Raw genomic sequence first — 16,151 nt, forward strand, 5'->3', positions numbered from 1 at the left:
AGCTGTAATCTCAAACTGAGCACAGAAACTTTTCACTGTCAGCAGATGAATTTAAAAATGTGAATTTCAAACCAATCCAAGAGAGGTAACGATGAGTGGAGGGAAACTAAAGATTTAAATCTAGTTATAGCATCTAGAAACTTCCTGTACCTGTCACTCCTCCATATTCCCATTAGTCTATGTAGTAGGTGTTGATGAAGCAGCAAAAAAAAGCCAAAGAAACAATTAAGAAAACAGTTTTATTAAAGTTCCAGTTTTTCTATAAAAAAAAAAAAAAAAAAAAAAAAAAAAAAAAAAAAGTATACATCCTTCAAATTTGTGCAGCATTTACTTTGGTTTGCAAGGTTCCCTCAGCTCCTGTGGAGAAAAGCAAAAATTTAACAAAGTGAGGCCTGACCTCCTAAATGAATTTTGAAAGTCCTCACCTATTTTCATGCCAATAAGATTGTGAACCTTTGTAACTCTGATGTAGCGGACAGGGGGGTAATGAGCAGGCAGGAAAGCTAGATGTGCTCTGGTTGGTCTTTTGGAAGCAGGTGTGGTTTGAAGTGCTGTAGTAGGTTTGATGGTGGAGATCTGTGGAGCTGCAGTGCAGAAATACAAGTGAATACTCAAAGATCTAATATGATGAGTGATAATTGGTCATGTCCAGCAGGTGAGCCGCCCACTGTACCTGGTGTGGCCTGCGCATGATGGATGATGCTGCCGATACCAACTGTATCAGACTCAAACCTGTATGTTGAGAAGAGGCGATGGAGACCAGCCAGAGGATACGTACACTGCACTGTTATCCTGTAAGACAGGGACTGATTTACTGCCATGGATCTGGTGGGAAACACTTTATAGTCCTAGAACATTGTTGGCTTTTTAAAAAAAAATAAAAAAAAATAATAAAAAAAAAAGAAAAAAAAAAGGGGAGGGGCAGTGTTACTCACCGCTCAGTAGCATCTTCAGAGGCTGCCTTGCTCACATTGACGTTCTCCTTGTTGTAGGAAATCTCATTTTCATAGGTCACAGTTTCCTGCCCAAGCTAAAAAAAAAAAAGGTGCAAATTATTGTTTTTCCAAGCATTTAACTTTACAGACAGGATTCATCTTATGTTGCCAGAGACGAGCATTAGTTGGTTAAACGGGCATCAGCACTACCTTGACTATTGATCCGCAGCCATTGAGTGGGAAAGAGAAGAGAGCCCTGCTATCGTCTGCTTCCTTGGGTCCACAGTCTTTGTCTACGAGGTTGGTTCTAGCAGGGATCCCTCCACTTGGGACGGCCCGAGACAAGTCAGCCACCACAGTCATCCTCCCATCAGTCGAACACACTGCAGAGAGGCAGTTACAACTTGTCAACGACATGTAAAGTCCACAAACCCATCCACACAGTAAAGAACAGGATGATCTTACTGATCAGCTCAGTAGTGCTGAACGGACACGTCTTGACAGTTGAACTCTGGACCTCTGACGTTTCATGATCCCTCACAAGGATCTCAAAAGTGCCAAGGAATCCCTTCAGAGTAAAGTTCTACAAACAAATACAATTTAGTTATAGCTATCCATATCAAAAATCAGCTCCATTAACATCTTCTAGATCTAAAATCAGAATTAATTTTCCTCATCCTACCTTGTATTCATATCCGTGGGTGTAGAGCGGCACGTCGAGCAGCAGACTCTGGCTGTCGTTGCTCATGATGTAGCCGTGCTGCGCTGCCAGCTCTGACGTCAGCAGCTCGGTGTCGATACTGATGTACCACAGGTAGTCAAAAGGCCGGTGGTCCAGTTTGAAGCTGATGCCAGACTCAGAACAGACAGCATCAAAGACTGGAGGAGCTGTTAAATACAGTATGATGGATGAGTAACTGCTCCATGCAGGAGTTGGCTTGAGCCTGTAAATACAAGGTTAGTGACTTACAGACATCTGTTAGTGCCATGACTGATGCCAGGTGGTAAAAAGGCTCATTTTCAGGCAGAACTGTCAGCGTGTAGTTGATGTCGAGCTTCTGCTGCATAGCTGCATCTTCTTTGGAGAACTGAGAGACAAAATATTAACTAAGTGTCAGGCTGGTTTATTCCTCCAGCTTGATCAATCAAAGATGCCGCTCACGCAAGAGACCTTTACCTGCTGTATGACAACAGGGTCAACAAAAGGCACCCTCAGAGTGTACCCATGGGTGTTGTTGGGATGAGCAACTTTTGTGATGGTGTGGCTGCTTGTATTTGTAAATGGTATTGTGCATTTGTGTCCATTCAAATTAACAGCAGCTAGCTCAACATCATCAGGGACATCTCCCAGGTAGATGGTGAACACATGTTCCTCATGGATTGTTCCTGAAATGAAAACAGCCGGTCAGATTATGGTTGATGCAACACAGGCAGAGAGGGTTGATGGGAAACTTACTGTTTTCAGTGAAAACAGGGCGTGGCAGCAGAGGAGTGGAAAGTGTCCTGTGGAAGCGAAGCCTGGTGTCAACATGATCCTCATCCACCGAGATTTGCTCCAGGTAGAGGTGAAAGACGTAGTACTCGTACAGGTCGTCATCCACAAAGCTCTGGAAAGTACAAAATGCTGTCATATCTAAATAAAAATACTAGAAACACTTCATAACTGTTCATGCATCTCTTCTGACCTTCCTGTATCCTCCTTCAGCATTATAGGGGATGCTGATCTGGACTGTGGCGTTGTGCTTCTCCACAGTGTAGCCTCTCTCCTCTGCAACCGGCTGCTCCACAAGTTCGCCATCCACACCGATGTGGACCTGGGTATCGTGCAGACCAGACACCAGCGGGTGCAGCACCTCAGGAGTCTCCCACATCATGTATCCATCGTCATCATATGATCCTTTATCTGTTTAGACGAGGACCAGTATTACAAGTCTGCATGGTCATAAATAAAAAGATAAGAACATGGATGCATGGACCACCTCTACTGGAACACCATTCACCTGAGAGAGAGACTCAAAAAGAAAAAATCAAAACCTGCTTTGGACCAAATGCTTCACAACACAGACATTGCGCCACAGCTCTTTACCTCCGTGCTGAATGAGTCAGGTTGTCCATACGGCGTACGAAACACAAGCCTTCCAGCTGTAAGGTCAAACACGTAGCCCTGCTTACGAGCGTCGGAGAGGGTCATAGGCATCGACTGCTCCTCTGCTCTCTGAAACGTCACCTGCCAGTCCGAAGTGTTGGAACTATGCGCCTGGAACCAGAATCACAAAGTGGCTTCAAGAGCGACGAATTCATCATCATCATCATCATCATCATCATCATCATCATCATCATCATCATCATCAGCGAAATTCAACTGTGAACGTACAGATTTAACGGCACTCCAGTCCTCTTTCTTAGCCGCAGATGCACATGGGACTTCACTCCTCACAGACACCTGCAGAGAAGTCACAACTAGCTCACATCCGAATGTACTCCATAAGTAAAATAATCCGATTTGTAACCGTGCTTACTTCCATGTAGTTCTCCTCACAGGTAACCTCTCTGGGAGACCAGGGGAGAGAGGGAGAACAGGTCTTGTTCAAGGCATAGGTCACCTCCTTTCCTTCATGGTTTGCAATCAGGTTGAAGTTGAATGTAAACACTTCGTCATCCTGAGAGCACCAGAAGATTTTATTTCCTTTGGGCCACAGCAGGCCTGTGTATGCATGTGTATGTGTATGTGTGTGTGTGTGTGTGTGTGTGTGTGTGTGTGTGTGCATACCTTGTTGTCAGTGTGACAGCTGAAGACAGAGGCTCGGAGCTCCACGTGGCCCCGCAGAGGGAGAACACTGACACTGTAGCCACACTTCGCTGCATACTGCTCAGTGATGGGGTGCACACCTGTTGCATCTGGAAGACAAATACTACACCATTAATGTTGCCCAGTATTTACTCCTTTATTCAAGAGTATAGTTTCTCACTTCACACCATTTAATGGGTGCTAGTGAGGGTTCTCATTTAAAATAGTGTTTGATGAAAAATCCTCTCATAGTTTAGTTGCCCCGTTGCCTGAGCTGTAGATGTAATGAAGCTGTGCAGGACTCACCAACAGCCTCAAAGCGAGGTTCCTCTCCGGTGAAGGAGAGATCAACAGCTATCATGAAGTAACGATCACGACACTCCATATGAAGAACTCCTGTATGAACAGACAAGTTGAGATCTCAGTATTGATCGCCTACCAATCACTGTGAGCCCATTAAGCAAAACATTTATTTACCATCAAGGATGTGGTCAGACTTTGCAGGCAAGCACACACACAGGAGTAAGGCCACACTGCAAGAGAAAAGCATATCACCTACATGCAGAAATGCCACCAGAAATAATGCATTATATTGCCACAAAACACAACTTACCCAAAGCAAAACCCAAAAGCCATAGCCACTGATGTGTTGGCAGTGTCTAAAGCTAGCCCAGCTGCTAGCAAACTACACCTGCTAACCAACACAAGCTAAAGTGAAACCTTTTGCTTGATGTATCCTGGCCACACTGGCATCATGTGCTGCCATCTCCTACACCAGCTTTTATCACTTCATTTCTTCGCACGTGAGGTTGGCAGGGAGGTGAGCTCAGACCTCAGCAGGTGCAGCTGATCGAAAGCTGTGATTGCTAATGAGCGACACGTGTGGCTGTAGCTCGTCGGGAAAGCCTCTGGTTAATCAGTGAATAAACTGGCGTATAAAAGCTGGTGGAGGAGACCCCCACCACACGGTGCCGGTGCGACCGGGATAGATCAAGCAAGTGGTTCAAGTTAGCTTGTGTTGGCTAGCAGGTGTAGTTTGCTAGCTGCTAGGCTAGCTTTAGACACTGCTAACACATTAGTGACTATGGCTTTTGGATTTTGCCTTGGGTAAGGAGATTTATTGGTTATTTATAATCACTGTGTTGCCATTGATGCAGCCGTATTGCTTGAGATTTATACATGCCTTTGTCTTCCAGCGTGGCCTTGCTCCTGTCTGTGTGGTCAGCTGCAAAGTGTGATCCCATTCCCAATGGTAAGACTTAAAATTATTTGTTTCTAGGCCCACAATAATATGTGGACCATCCTGACACCTTGTCTGTTCATACAGGAGTTCTTCATATGGAGTGTCGTGATCGTTACTTCATGATAGCTGTTGATTTCTCCTTCACTGGAGAGGAACCTCGCTTTGAGGCTGTTGGTGAGTCCTGCACAGCTTCATTACATCCACAGCATGGGGCAACAACCATGTTGGAGTAAGAGAATTGTAATTTTAAATTCCAACCAAAGTGTCTCAGTGCATCCCAACTATTTCATGGAATAAATGAGGCTCCAACTCTTAATCAAATTAATGTGACTGTCTTCCAGATGGAACAGGTGTGTACCTCATCACTGAGCAGTATGCAGCTCAGTGTGGTTACAGTGTCAGTGTTCTCCCTCTGCAAGACCAAGTGGTGCTCCGAGCCTCTTACTTCAGCTGTCACACCGACAACACGGTGTGTACAATAGCATTGTGTTTGGACACATTTATCTACACACACTAAATTACTGTACACACAAAAGGTGTGACCTACACTCAATCTATCTGGAGTTCTAATTCTGCCAACCTGGTTTCTTTTGTACGACACCATACATATCCTTCTGGGTCTCTCAGGATGATGAAGTGTTCACATTCAAGTTCAACCTGATTGCAAACCATGAAGGAAAGGAGGTCACCTACGCCATGAACAAGACCTGTTCTCCCTCTCTCCCCTGGTCTCCCAGAGAGGTTACCTGTGAGGAAAACTACATGGAAGTAAGCAGTTACGTCTGATATTTATAACCGAGAACTGATGGAGCTGCTCGCTAACCTTGACTTCTCTGTAGGTGTCAGTGAGGAGTGATGTGGCCTGTCCAACTGGGACGAAGAAGGATGACTGGGATGCTGCTGTCCAAACTGTATGTTGACCTTGCCTTCTGTAGGGAAACTTTGTTTTTAGGAAACCATTTACCTGTTTAAATGCTGTGCTTTCATTTCTTTCCCCAGTCGTATACTTCAGCCACCACAGACTGGCAGGTGATGTTCCAGAGGGTGGAGCAGGAGTTGATGCCAATGAACCTTTCTGAAGCTCAAAAGCAGGGCTACGAGTTTGACCTGACAGATGGGAGGCTTGTATTTCGTACGCCATATGGACAACCTGACTGCTTCAGCACAGAAGTAAAGAGCTGCTGCACAATGTCTGTCCTGAGGAGAGAAATTTAATCCAAAGCAGGTTTTGATTTTTGAGTCTCTCTCTAGGTGAATGGTGTTCCAGTAGAGGTGGTCCATGCAACACTGTTCTCCAGACAAAGCTGGGTTGTCCTCATGGTCGACCTGGTGGCTGCCTGCTCCCTGCGTCAGTATTACAATCATTTTTATACTGTGGCTGCTTTTTCCCCTTTACAAGCAATATAGATTTAACTAGTGTAAAATCCACAGATGAAGGCTTGTATGATGACGATGGATACATGATGTGGGAGACTCCTGAGGTGCTGCACCCGCTGGTGTCTGGTCTGCACGATACCCAGGTCCACATCGGTGTGGACGGCGAACTTGTGGAGCAGCCGGTTGCAGAGGAGAGAGGCTACACTGTGGAGAAGCACAACGCCACAGTCCAGATCAGCATCCCCTATAATGCTGAAGGAGGATACAGGAAGGTCAGAAGAGATGCATGAACAGTTATGAAGTGTTTCTAGTATTTTATTTAGATATGACAGCATTTTGTACTTTCCAGAGCTTTGTGGATGACGACCTGTACGAGTACTACGTCTTTCACCTATACCTGGAGCAAATCTCGGTGGATGAGGATCATGTTGACACCAGGCTTCGCTTCCACAGGACACTTTCCACTCCTCTGCTGCCACGCCCTGTTTTCACTGAAAACAGTAAGTTTCCCATCAACCCTCTCTGCCTGTGTTGCATCAACCATAATCTGACCGGCTGTTTTTCATTTCAGGAGCAATCCATGAGGAACATGTGTTCACCATCTACCTGGGAGATGTCCCTGACGATGTTGAGCTAGCTGCTGTTAATTTGAATGGACACAAATGCACAATACCATTTACAAATACAAGCAGCCACACCATCACAAAAGTTGCTCATCCCAACAACACCCATGGGTACACTCTGAGGGTGCCTTTTGTTGACCCTGTTGTCATACAGCAGGTAAAGGTCTTTTGCATGAGCAGCATCATTAAGTGTCAGGCTAGTTTATTCCTCCAGCTTGATCAGTCAGTTAATATTTTGTCTCCCAGTTCTCCAAAGAAGATGCCGCTATGCAGCAGAAGCTCGACATCAACTACACCCTGACAGTTCTGCCTGAAAATGAGCCTTTTTACCACCTGGCATCAGTCATGGCACTAACAGATGTCTGTAAGTCACTGACCTTGTATTTACAGGCTCAAGCCAACTCCTGCATGGAGCAGTTACTCATCCATCATACTGTATTTAACAGCTCCTCCAGTCTTTGATGCCGTCTGTTCTGAGTCTGGCATCAGCTTCAAACTGGACCACCGGCCTTTTGACTACCTGTGGTACATCAGTATCGACACCGAGCTGCTGACATCAGAGCTGGCAGCGCAGCACGGCTACATCATGAGCAACGACAGCCAGAGTCTGCTGCTCGACGTGCCGCTCTACACCCACGGCTATGAATACAAGGTAGGATGAGGAAAATCACATTAAACAAACATTGTTTGAACATGGAAAGCAATAACCAAGCTGTGTTTTGCAGGACATTACTCTGAAGGGATTCCTTGGCACTTTTGAGATCCTTGTGAGGGATCATGAAACATCAGAGGTCCAGAGTTCAACTGTCAAGACGTGTCCGTTCAGCACGACTGAGATGATCAGTAAGATCATCCTGTTCTTTACTGTGTGGATGGGTTTGTGGACTTTACATGTTGACAAGTTATAATTGCCTCTCTGCAGTGTGTTCAACTGATGGGAGGATGACTGTGGTGGCTGACTTGTCTCGGGCCGTCCCAAGTGGAGGGATCCCTGCTAGAACCAACCTCATAGACAAATACTGTGGACCCAAGGAAGCGGACGACAGCAGGGCTCTCTTCTCTTTCCCACTCAACAGCTGTGGCTCCATTGTCAAGGTAGTGCTGCTTCATGTACTCATTGTTACACGCTTAATCCTCAATTACATTTACATGTGCTGACATAACTGCCTGCACCCAAATGTAAATGCTTTGTTTTTGTTGCAGCTCAACAAGGGGAGTGTGACGTATGAAAATGAGATTTTCTTCAGCAAGAAGTTTCGAGCTCAGAAAAATCCAGAGTTCAGCAGTGCGACTGAAAGGTGCAACTCTTCAGCATCTAAAAATCTTCACGTCATTTACCATCACTCAACTATCATCATGGCTAAACTGTCTGTCTTGTCTTACAGTGTTATAATGCAGTGTACGTATCCTCTGGCTGGCCTCCACCGTCTCTTCTCAGTGTACAGGTTCGAGTCCGACACAGTTGGCTTCGGCCGCATCCTACATTCTGCAAACTCGACTGAAGGTAGGCGACCCACTGGTCAGACTGGATCAATGGCATCACTTGGCATCTTGCTTGGTGACAATTTGTTTGGTCACTCTCTAGATCTACAGAGTCCCACCATCGAGCCCACTACAGTGCTTCAAACTCCAGTACCTGTGACCAGACGTGGCATGAGACCTGGTTACCACCCTCCTGCTCAGCTTATCAAAGTATCCAGCTATCTGAAGAATCTCTCAAAGAGAGGTGAGCTTCTTATTTGAAACTTGGTTAAATGTGAATCGGAAGTTTTATTAATCTTGAGTTCTGTTCACAGGAGGCCAAGGATCATCACAAGTGAAAGTGATACCATATTTTGGATTGATTTAATGTATTTTAAATGGAATCAATAAACTTGTATTTATAAAAAATGCTCCTGACTTGTCAATGAGTGGAACCAACCTTACATTGAGAGCCAGTGCTTATACAAAATTTAGGTAATCAAACTCAAGTTAGTCCTAATTCTAGTCATGACTCATCAAACTGTTGAAGGTGACTAGTTCAGTCAGCTGAAACATCTTAAATGTGTCAAGTTGGATGAAGGCAGGTGAGGGAGAGCCATAAGAATCATGCTACATCTTTCAAAGCCATAGCAACATGTTAGTTTACACACAGTATTTGACTTTGCATTGAGCTGCTATAATCCAACAATGATCAGAGTTTAACTCCTATTCTGAGCCTGAAAGCGAGGTTCCTCTCCAGTGAAAGAGAGCAACAGCCATCATGAAGTAACGGTCATGACACTGAACAAACATGTCAGGATGGTCCAAATATTGTGGGCCTAGAAGCAAATATTTTACATTAGGAATGTGATCAGTTTGCAGTTGACCAGACATGATGTCATGTATAAATCAGAAGCAATACGGCTGCATCAATGGCAACACGGTGCTTATGAATTACCTTTAAATTTCCTTACAAGGCAAAAGCCATAGTTGGTGTTGGTGGTGTCTAAAGCTAGCCTAGCAGCTAGCAAACTACACCTGCTAACATGAACCACTTGCTTGAGATATCCTGGCTCTCAAGCTATAGCCACATGTGTTGCTCATTAGCAATCAAAGCTCTTTCAATCAGATGTTGACTTGTGGCAGGAAAAGCAAATGTAACAAATATTGATGGCTCCTGTCCATTTAAATGTCAGTGAACCAGCATGTTCCCTACTCAGTACTGGAACTAGGACACAAATGCCATGCACACATTTCTGACTCCACCTGTACACATCAATATAACACCCTCATTAGCACTTGGTTATTGGCCTGGTGTAAATATCCAAGTAGTGATACTTGAAGCATGAACAAAGAATTGTGCATGCAAAGCATCAGTAGACAAATGCCAGTTTATCAGAACACTCTTTAATGAACAAAGAAGAAAGATACAATAACTTAATTTCTCAAACCCTGTCAAAATAAAAACTAAAGAGATGACATAAAATAATTTAAAACAAATACCTAATAATAAATAAAATAGTGTTCACTGATTTAATTCACAGATCCAGTACGCAGAACCAAATGTGCAGAGCATGAGAAGCAGCAGGGAGGCATGCATCAACGTTATCCACACTGAAACTCCAGAGAAGAGAAAACAGGAGACAAGAGGTTAAAGATCTTCTTCCTTCCACAGATGAACAGAAAATATCTGAATTATGTTTGGTGTAACTCAGTTCCAATATGAGAGAAATACACCCAGTTTAGTTGAAATTCAAAGTGGACTGAGGTATTTGCATTTACATTTAGCACAGTGTTTTAAACCTCCACTACCTTGATGATGTTTTTCTTGTTGCTCAAGATTCACCGTCCATTTCCTTTGACCTGAACGGGGAGGAATTTATATTACATATTTTCTATGTAATTATCACAAATCAGGAGCTTCTCTCTCACACACTCACACACACACGCACGCACGCATGCACACGCACACGCACAAGCACACCTGTGTTTGCAGCCTCCCTGCGTGTGCGTTTAACTGGCATCATTGGTGAAAGGTCCAGAGATGTGTACACAGGATGTTGGATAGCAAGAGTACTGGTATGGTTTGCGGGGTAGCGACACTGGATTGTCAGTCTAAAACACACAAGACATGTGTAAACGCTAATTTGACTTTTCTAAAGACGGACTGAGTTCAGTGTAGTTTTCCCACCTGTACGGAGAATCTCTGTGTATAACGGGATCATCCAAAGGCAGAAAATCTTGAGTGTAGCTGATCTGGTTTTCATAAACCAGGAAATCTCCCTCGGTCTAAAGAAACGTGAGGAGATCAGAACAGAAGAAACAGAACGTGTATTTGCCGTGTGGATTGTGAATAATCTAAGTCCCTCACAGTGACAAGTGTCCCACAGGAGTCGAGGCTGAAGCTGAACAGAGCTCTGGCGCTGTCCGTCTCCATGGGAACACATTTGGGGTCCGATAGAGCGGTTCGGTTGGGGTGAGTGGGCGGGATGGTGTGGGTGGTGTCGACCACTGCCACCATCCTCCCTTCTGGCAAACAAACTGTCAGAGACACCATCATGAACTACCACTAAAACATAAATGGTAATTAAATATAATATTAACATATTAATAATTAACAAACAATATTATTAATTAAATATAAAAATGATGTTTTATGCTTCAGTCTGAGCTTCCAGCGTTTACCTATTAGTTCTCGAGCAGGGAAGGTGCATCGATGGACAAGACTGTCCTGCAGCTTCAGAGACTCAGCATCCACAACAGACACTTCCACTCCAGCAACAAGACCCTGCAATGTCAGCTCCTACATGGGGAAAGGTTTGCAAACATGTTCATATTAACAGTTGCAGTGGAGCAACAGTGAGAGTCTTGCAAAGAAAATTATATTGTAGACAAGAATAAACACTGTGGATCTTTTTTTTGTAACCACTAATAGGATGTGAAAAGCAGAAACTTGTTTCATCAAAGTAGCCACAAGTTGTTAAAGTCTCGTCTTCGCACTGAGATACTTTTATAAACGAAGACCGGGGAGTGCAGCTAATCCTTAATTTCATCTGAGAGTTAATTTACTGAATTGCAAACACAGATGGCCTCCTTGTATGTGATTCAATTAGATGGACACCAGGCTTTAGCTGAGTAAATTAGTGATTAAAAGAAAAGCTATTAAGTTGGAAACAAATCTGTTAACCCTGAAAAATAGTTAAATTAAGATGAAAATCACCCTGATCCTGTGGATAAAAACAAAGATACTTGGCAAGAAAATTTTAAATCACAAGGGGAAAAAAAAAAAAAAAGAAGAGAAGCGCAGATTGATTCACCTCATACTTCATCCCAGAGCTGTAGAAAGGGATCTCCACAGTTAAGTAGTCCTCCTCTGCCTCCACCACGAACCCACCCATCTCCACCAGGTCCCAGTCCAGCCGGCGGGCTCCGAGCAACAGCTCCCACTGCAGCTCGTCCTGGGCCCCGTGGTGCAGCAGCACCAGCAGGCTGCTCTCTGTGCACTTCCCTTCCAGTCTGGGGGAACCTGGAGCTGCACCAGGATAGATGGGGAATGAGAGACATGTCAGTGGGGCTCTGAGGTTTTTGTGTTTTAGGGGAACAGATTAGCATTTTTGTTAGTTTTGAACAAATGCTTTACATTTATTATCCACAGTGTTTCACTGCTGGTTAGTCTGTATCTCAATTACAACAACCACAACTCACTTTTATCCCATCAACTATCAATTATATATACTTTTATTTTAATTTTACATTTCAGTGATCAGTGAAATGGATTATAAATCTCAAGGTAACCTCCGCAAGTTGCTTTTCATATCACAATAAAATGACGAAACAAACTCAGGCAGCATGGTAGTTAGAAAACCAATCAGTATGGTGATGGTAGATGAAAACAAACTCAAAAAGCGTAACCAGTAACTCACCTGCGAACTCAACACTATGCTCTACGGTGGCTTGATGGTAAAACACTTCTCTACTGGGTGAGATGTTAAGCGTAAAGGTGAAAGTGAAGCTGTACGTCTTATAGCCAGCACCTATATACTGGGATTAGACAGCAGGATGTTTCAAAGGGTTTTGAACTTCTACACGTGAGAAAGCTGCTTCATGTTTGCAACTCTCACCTCAGGGATTATTTTTGGGTGCGACAACGGAAAACTGAACTGGTAAGAGAAGCTCCCGTTAACGTGGGAGAGCCTGGACACCGAAAGGTCTGTGTCAGTCTGCGTTTGGAGGCTTTGGGTCCAGGTTAAAAGGTCACCACCACCGTCTATGGTCACCTTCTGGAGGGACACATCAGGTGCAAACGGGCCTAAAGTGACAGAAAATAATCCCTCGGATGGGACCGTGCCTGTGGAGGGAGAGGGACAGATGCATCTTCAAAACACTGGAAACACTATCATGCTCAATATCACACACAAATACAAGCTTTAACAATTCTATGTAATTTATAATATTGAATTATCAAAAAGGAACTGAAAGGAAATTCACGTAAGGAGGGCAGCTCTGATTTTTATTTAAAATTCTATAGATGACCATTTAGGCAGACCTTACCTCCATCTGTATGAATACTGTTAGCACCTAGCCCTTGTTCTTTTTTAATCAACTGTATATACATAAATACGCTAAAAATGGTGTAAGAAAGCCTCACTGTTGGTCAAGATGGGGGTTTGAGGGATGGCAGGAGTCTTCAGCAGCCTGAAGGAGCGATGCTGTGTGAGAGGCCAACGCTCGTCCTCCCACTGCCTCATAAAGAACAGATCCACGGACATGGACTGGCTGTACCGTCCCCTGACAACACCACTCTGGAAAAATCACAGCGGCCACACTGAGAAATGTTCGTACAGCACATATGAACTATAGTTACAAATCATCTGATCTCGAATGGTGCTATAAAATTTTTTTAAATTGATTTTACTTAACGTACATTACTTCAAGTTAAAGTATATTCATGCTGCATATTCCAAGAGTACATCCTATTTATATACCTTTATGTGTCCACCTGGGGCTCCTGTAGGAATCCTGACCTCCACTCGTCCTTCCTGCAAGCCGATCTTGTATCGTCTCTCTTTAATGTCAGATTCGTTCAGAGCTTGGCTGTTAACTCCGACCGTCATTCCTCTGTCCCTGAACTGCCCATGAACAAGAGGAGACAGATTAAAAGGGACGGTCCACAGCAGGTCAGACCCGTCTGTTGTAGCCTCATCTGGGGGTGAGAGAGGAGAGAGGGAAGAGAAATTAGAGACATTTCACTCTGGTATTTTACTAAATAGGCTAATACCATTGAACTTTACTAACTTAGGGCACAGGCGACGGTGGTGTCAACAGCTAGGAAGTTGCTCTGGAGTCGGTACAGGACAGTTGCACTTAGGATTTCTAAATCCACCCCACTCACCTGCAAAAAAAACAGAAACACACACAACATCCAGACAAACAAAAAGAGGCAAGACTTTAAAAGTAACTGAACGATGCAGGTCTAATCCTGTGCCTCTGCGTACCTTCATTAAGCGTGAGAAAGGGGAGGAGTAGGGACAGCGGAGGGTGAGACGTGAGCCACTCATCGAGATGTGGTAGTGCTGAGCAGCAGCGGCTGTCAGGGACAACACCACGGCTTCTTCAGGCGGCTGATCCGCTCTGTGGAACATCACAGCAGTGTCTGCCTGATGAGCTCCCTGCTCAGTGACGAGAGGCATCAACTAATCATACATTACTTAAAAAACCATGCAGCTAAACACTTGTGAAAAACATCCCAGTACTTGCCTTCTTGTCATTTTTGGATTGCACAGTCAGGACAGGAAGCTGGACGGACACCTAGAGAGGAAACACACACCTTTACAACCTCACACACTCCTCAGATCCTCTTTAGACCCCAGCATGTGTTGGAAAAGTTAACTTTCAAATTAACTTTTTAAATGAATATAATCTTTCATTTGAACTCAATTCAATGAGCAGAATTAGCATTTTTCAATATTTCATTTTTTTTCAATTACTCAAATCTCTTCCTACTCTCATGTTTATGGATCTTCCTAATTTGTAAGTTAGACTGCAGTTGACCATAATGCATCAACTTTTTCTCAAAAAGTCAGAGAGTAAATGTGGTGAAGACATAACTATGCAGGTCAGTAATTCACCTCCATGTAGTTTTCTTCACAGACGATCTCTCTGGTGCTCCACCGCCCCTGGAAAGAGCAGTAGAGCTGGAAGGGGTATAGTCCCACCTTCCCATCCGCCTGCAGGTTCACAAACCAGACGCGCAGGTGGTAGTCTGTGCCCGTCTGCAGAGAAGACGCATTAAAACAGGGCGTTTCGCATGAAGGGCACAATTATGCCACATATCAAAGCACAAAATGCCGGTACGCACCTGGGTGTGAACGTGACAGGCCAGGAAGGAGGCACGAAACACCAGGTCTCCAACGCCACCGATTAGGACGGTGTAACCACAGAATGCAGCCTCCTGATCAGAGAGGATGTGATATCCATTCTGGTCTAGTGACAATAGGAATCCAACATCAGAAAGTACAACTTCCCTGGCAGTAGTACAAACCAACCACTCGCTTCCCCAGTTTCAACAACTTCTCTACTAACCACTTTCTGAATGAAAATAAAGACACATACCTTCAAAGTCAAAGCGGATCATTGAGCCGAGGAAGCTGGACTTGACAGAGAGCCAGAAGTGACGCTCGAGGCATTTGGTCTGAAAGGTTCCTGAAAATATTAATAATGCCATTTAAAAAAAACATATTATGATATATAGATGTATAGTTTATACATATATGTATTGTTAAAAAAAATTATTCCAACTGAACTGTGACAAAAAATATCAACAAAATAAAATAGTAATGGTTTGGTTTTACATCTATATAGATTTATGTCTCATACAATGCATAATAGTGGAACACAGTTCATTGCTTTGCATATAAATTTGTTTACTTTATATTATTTTGCATACACTGCCATATCATCATAATAAAGCTGATAAACTACTTGATACTAATTTCAACCACATTTCCAGTCCCTATTCATTGGGTACCCATTAAACAATGTAATGTTCTGAACAGTATTTGCGATATATCACTCCACCTGCACTATTTATTTATTTACCTTCATATATATATATATGTATATAATCTCAGACAAGAGCTCTGACTGTGACAAACATATTTCCCATGTGGGGGAAGTTTTAATAGTACTGACATAGAAGTCTGTACACTGGAAGGTAATATATTATTAGTTATTATCATGGCTGACCCCCCCCCCCAGAAATGTTATGAAACAGGTATTATGGCACCACTCACTGTTACCTGTCTCTGCTGGGCTGGTGACACACAGAGGCAAGGCCAGGTGCAACACCACACTGAAACAAACACATAAGTCAATGCATGAGGCCACACTTAAAGCGTGCCCTTACCTTTCACTGTGAAACTTACCCACACAAAATATGGAAACATAGTATTTTCATTTTTAACGGGTAAATGTAGAGAGTGAGTTGAGGCGTAGCTTCGACGTCAGTCGTGTTTACCTTTTCAAATGTCGCCATTTTGACAGACTCACCTGTAAATTGAGAAGCTAATTAGCTCAGGCTTCCGTTTTCTTGCCTTTATTCTTTATAAAAACAGAAGTGATAGATATATTATGAGTTACCCTAAAGTAAATTGGCAAAAAGTCACGCGGGTATTTATTGAGTCATTTCTCAGAGCTCTGTATTTGACTTGAAACCGCTGAAATGA

General features: G+C 43.6%; 2 protein-coding genes and 1 pseudogene across 3 annotated transcripts; 1 reads left to right on the top strand and 2 right to left on the bottom strand.

The window, feature by feature from the left end:
- Nucleotides 1-304: 304 nt before the first annotated feature.
- Nucleotides 305-4,476, bottom strand: LOC111665762 (uncharacterized; annotated as a pseudogene). Its single transcript, XR_015438128.1, has 18 exons — nucleotides 4,337-4,476; nucleotides 4,201-4,256; nucleotides 4,030-4,119; nucleotides 3,706-3,833; nucleotides 3,455-3,595; nucleotides 3,310-3,378; nucleotides 3,022-3,192; nucleotides 2,621-2,935; nucleotides 2,392-2,542; nucleotides 2,113-2,321; nucleotides 1,906-2,023; nucleotides 1,618-1,823; nucleotides 1,401-1,518; nucleotides 1,146-1,318; nucleotides 936-1,030; nucleotides 674-792; nucleotides 454-584; nucleotides 305-357 (listed from the first exon to the last, which is right to left on the bottom strand). The product of XR_015438128.1 is annotated as an uncharacterized LOC111665762 (transcript).
- A 167-nt stretch (nucleotides 4,477-4,643) lies between these two features.
- LOC111665736 (uncharacterized) lies at nucleotides 4,644-8,856 on the top strand. The gene is made up of 19 exons (XM_023420806.2): nucleotides 4,644-4,830; nucleotides 4,920-4,975; nucleotides 5,051-5,140; nucleotides 5,308-5,435; nucleotides 5,594-5,734; nucleotides 5,806-5,877; nucleotides 5,966-6,136; nucleotides 6,218-6,314; nucleotides 6,398-6,615; nucleotides 6,693-6,843; nucleotides 6,915-7,123; nucleotides 7,213-7,330; nucleotides 7,413-7,618; nucleotides 7,692-7,809; nucleotides 7,889-8,061; nucleotides 8,170-8,264; nucleotides 8,352-8,470; nucleotides 8,552-8,692; nucleotides 8,763-8,856. Exons 1-19 carry the CDS (start codon nucleotides 4,808-4,810, stop codon nucleotides 8,813-8,815), a joined length of 2,379 nt encoding a protein of 792 aa, XP_023276574.1. The 5' UTR covers nucleotides 4,644-4,807; the 3' UTR covers nucleotides 8,816-8,856.
- A 956-nt stretch (nucleotides 8,857-9,812) lies between these two features.
- LOC147818273 (uncharacterized) lies at nucleotides 9,813-15,099 on the bottom strand. The gene is made up of 17 exons (XM_087177863.1): nucleotides 15,040-15,099; nucleotides 14,786-14,910; nucleotides 14,556-14,699; nucleotides 14,181-14,235; nucleotides 13,923-14,092; nucleotides 13,723-13,819; nucleotides 13,413-13,630; nucleotides 13,076-13,229; nucleotides 12,549-12,775; nucleotides 12,351-12,468; nucleotides 11,745-11,959; nucleotides 11,113-11,230; nucleotides 10,799-10,968; nucleotides 10,619-10,716; nucleotides 10,412-10,542; nucleotides 10,240-10,290; nucleotides 9,813-10,047 (listed from the first exon to the last, which is right to left on the bottom strand). Exons 1-17 carry the CDS (start codon nucleotides 15,059-15,061, stop codon nucleotides 9,953-9,955), a joined length of 2,208 nt encoding a protein of 735 aa, XP_087033989.1. The 5' UTR covers nucleotides 15,062-15,099; the 3' UTR covers nucleotides 9,813-9,952.
- Nucleotides 15,100-16,151: the final 1,052 nt, after the last annotated feature.

The sequence above is a fragment of the Seriola lalandi genome, unplaced genomic scaffold, assembly GCF_002814215.2.
Source record: "Seriola lalandi dorsalis isolate HSWRI2012SDOR001 ecotype SW California unplaced genomic scaffold, Sedor1 jcf7180002054658, whole genome shotgun sequence".
Classification (NCBI taxonomy): Eukaryota; Metazoa; Chordata; class Actinopteri; order Carangiformes; family Carangidae; genus Seriola; species Seriola lalandi.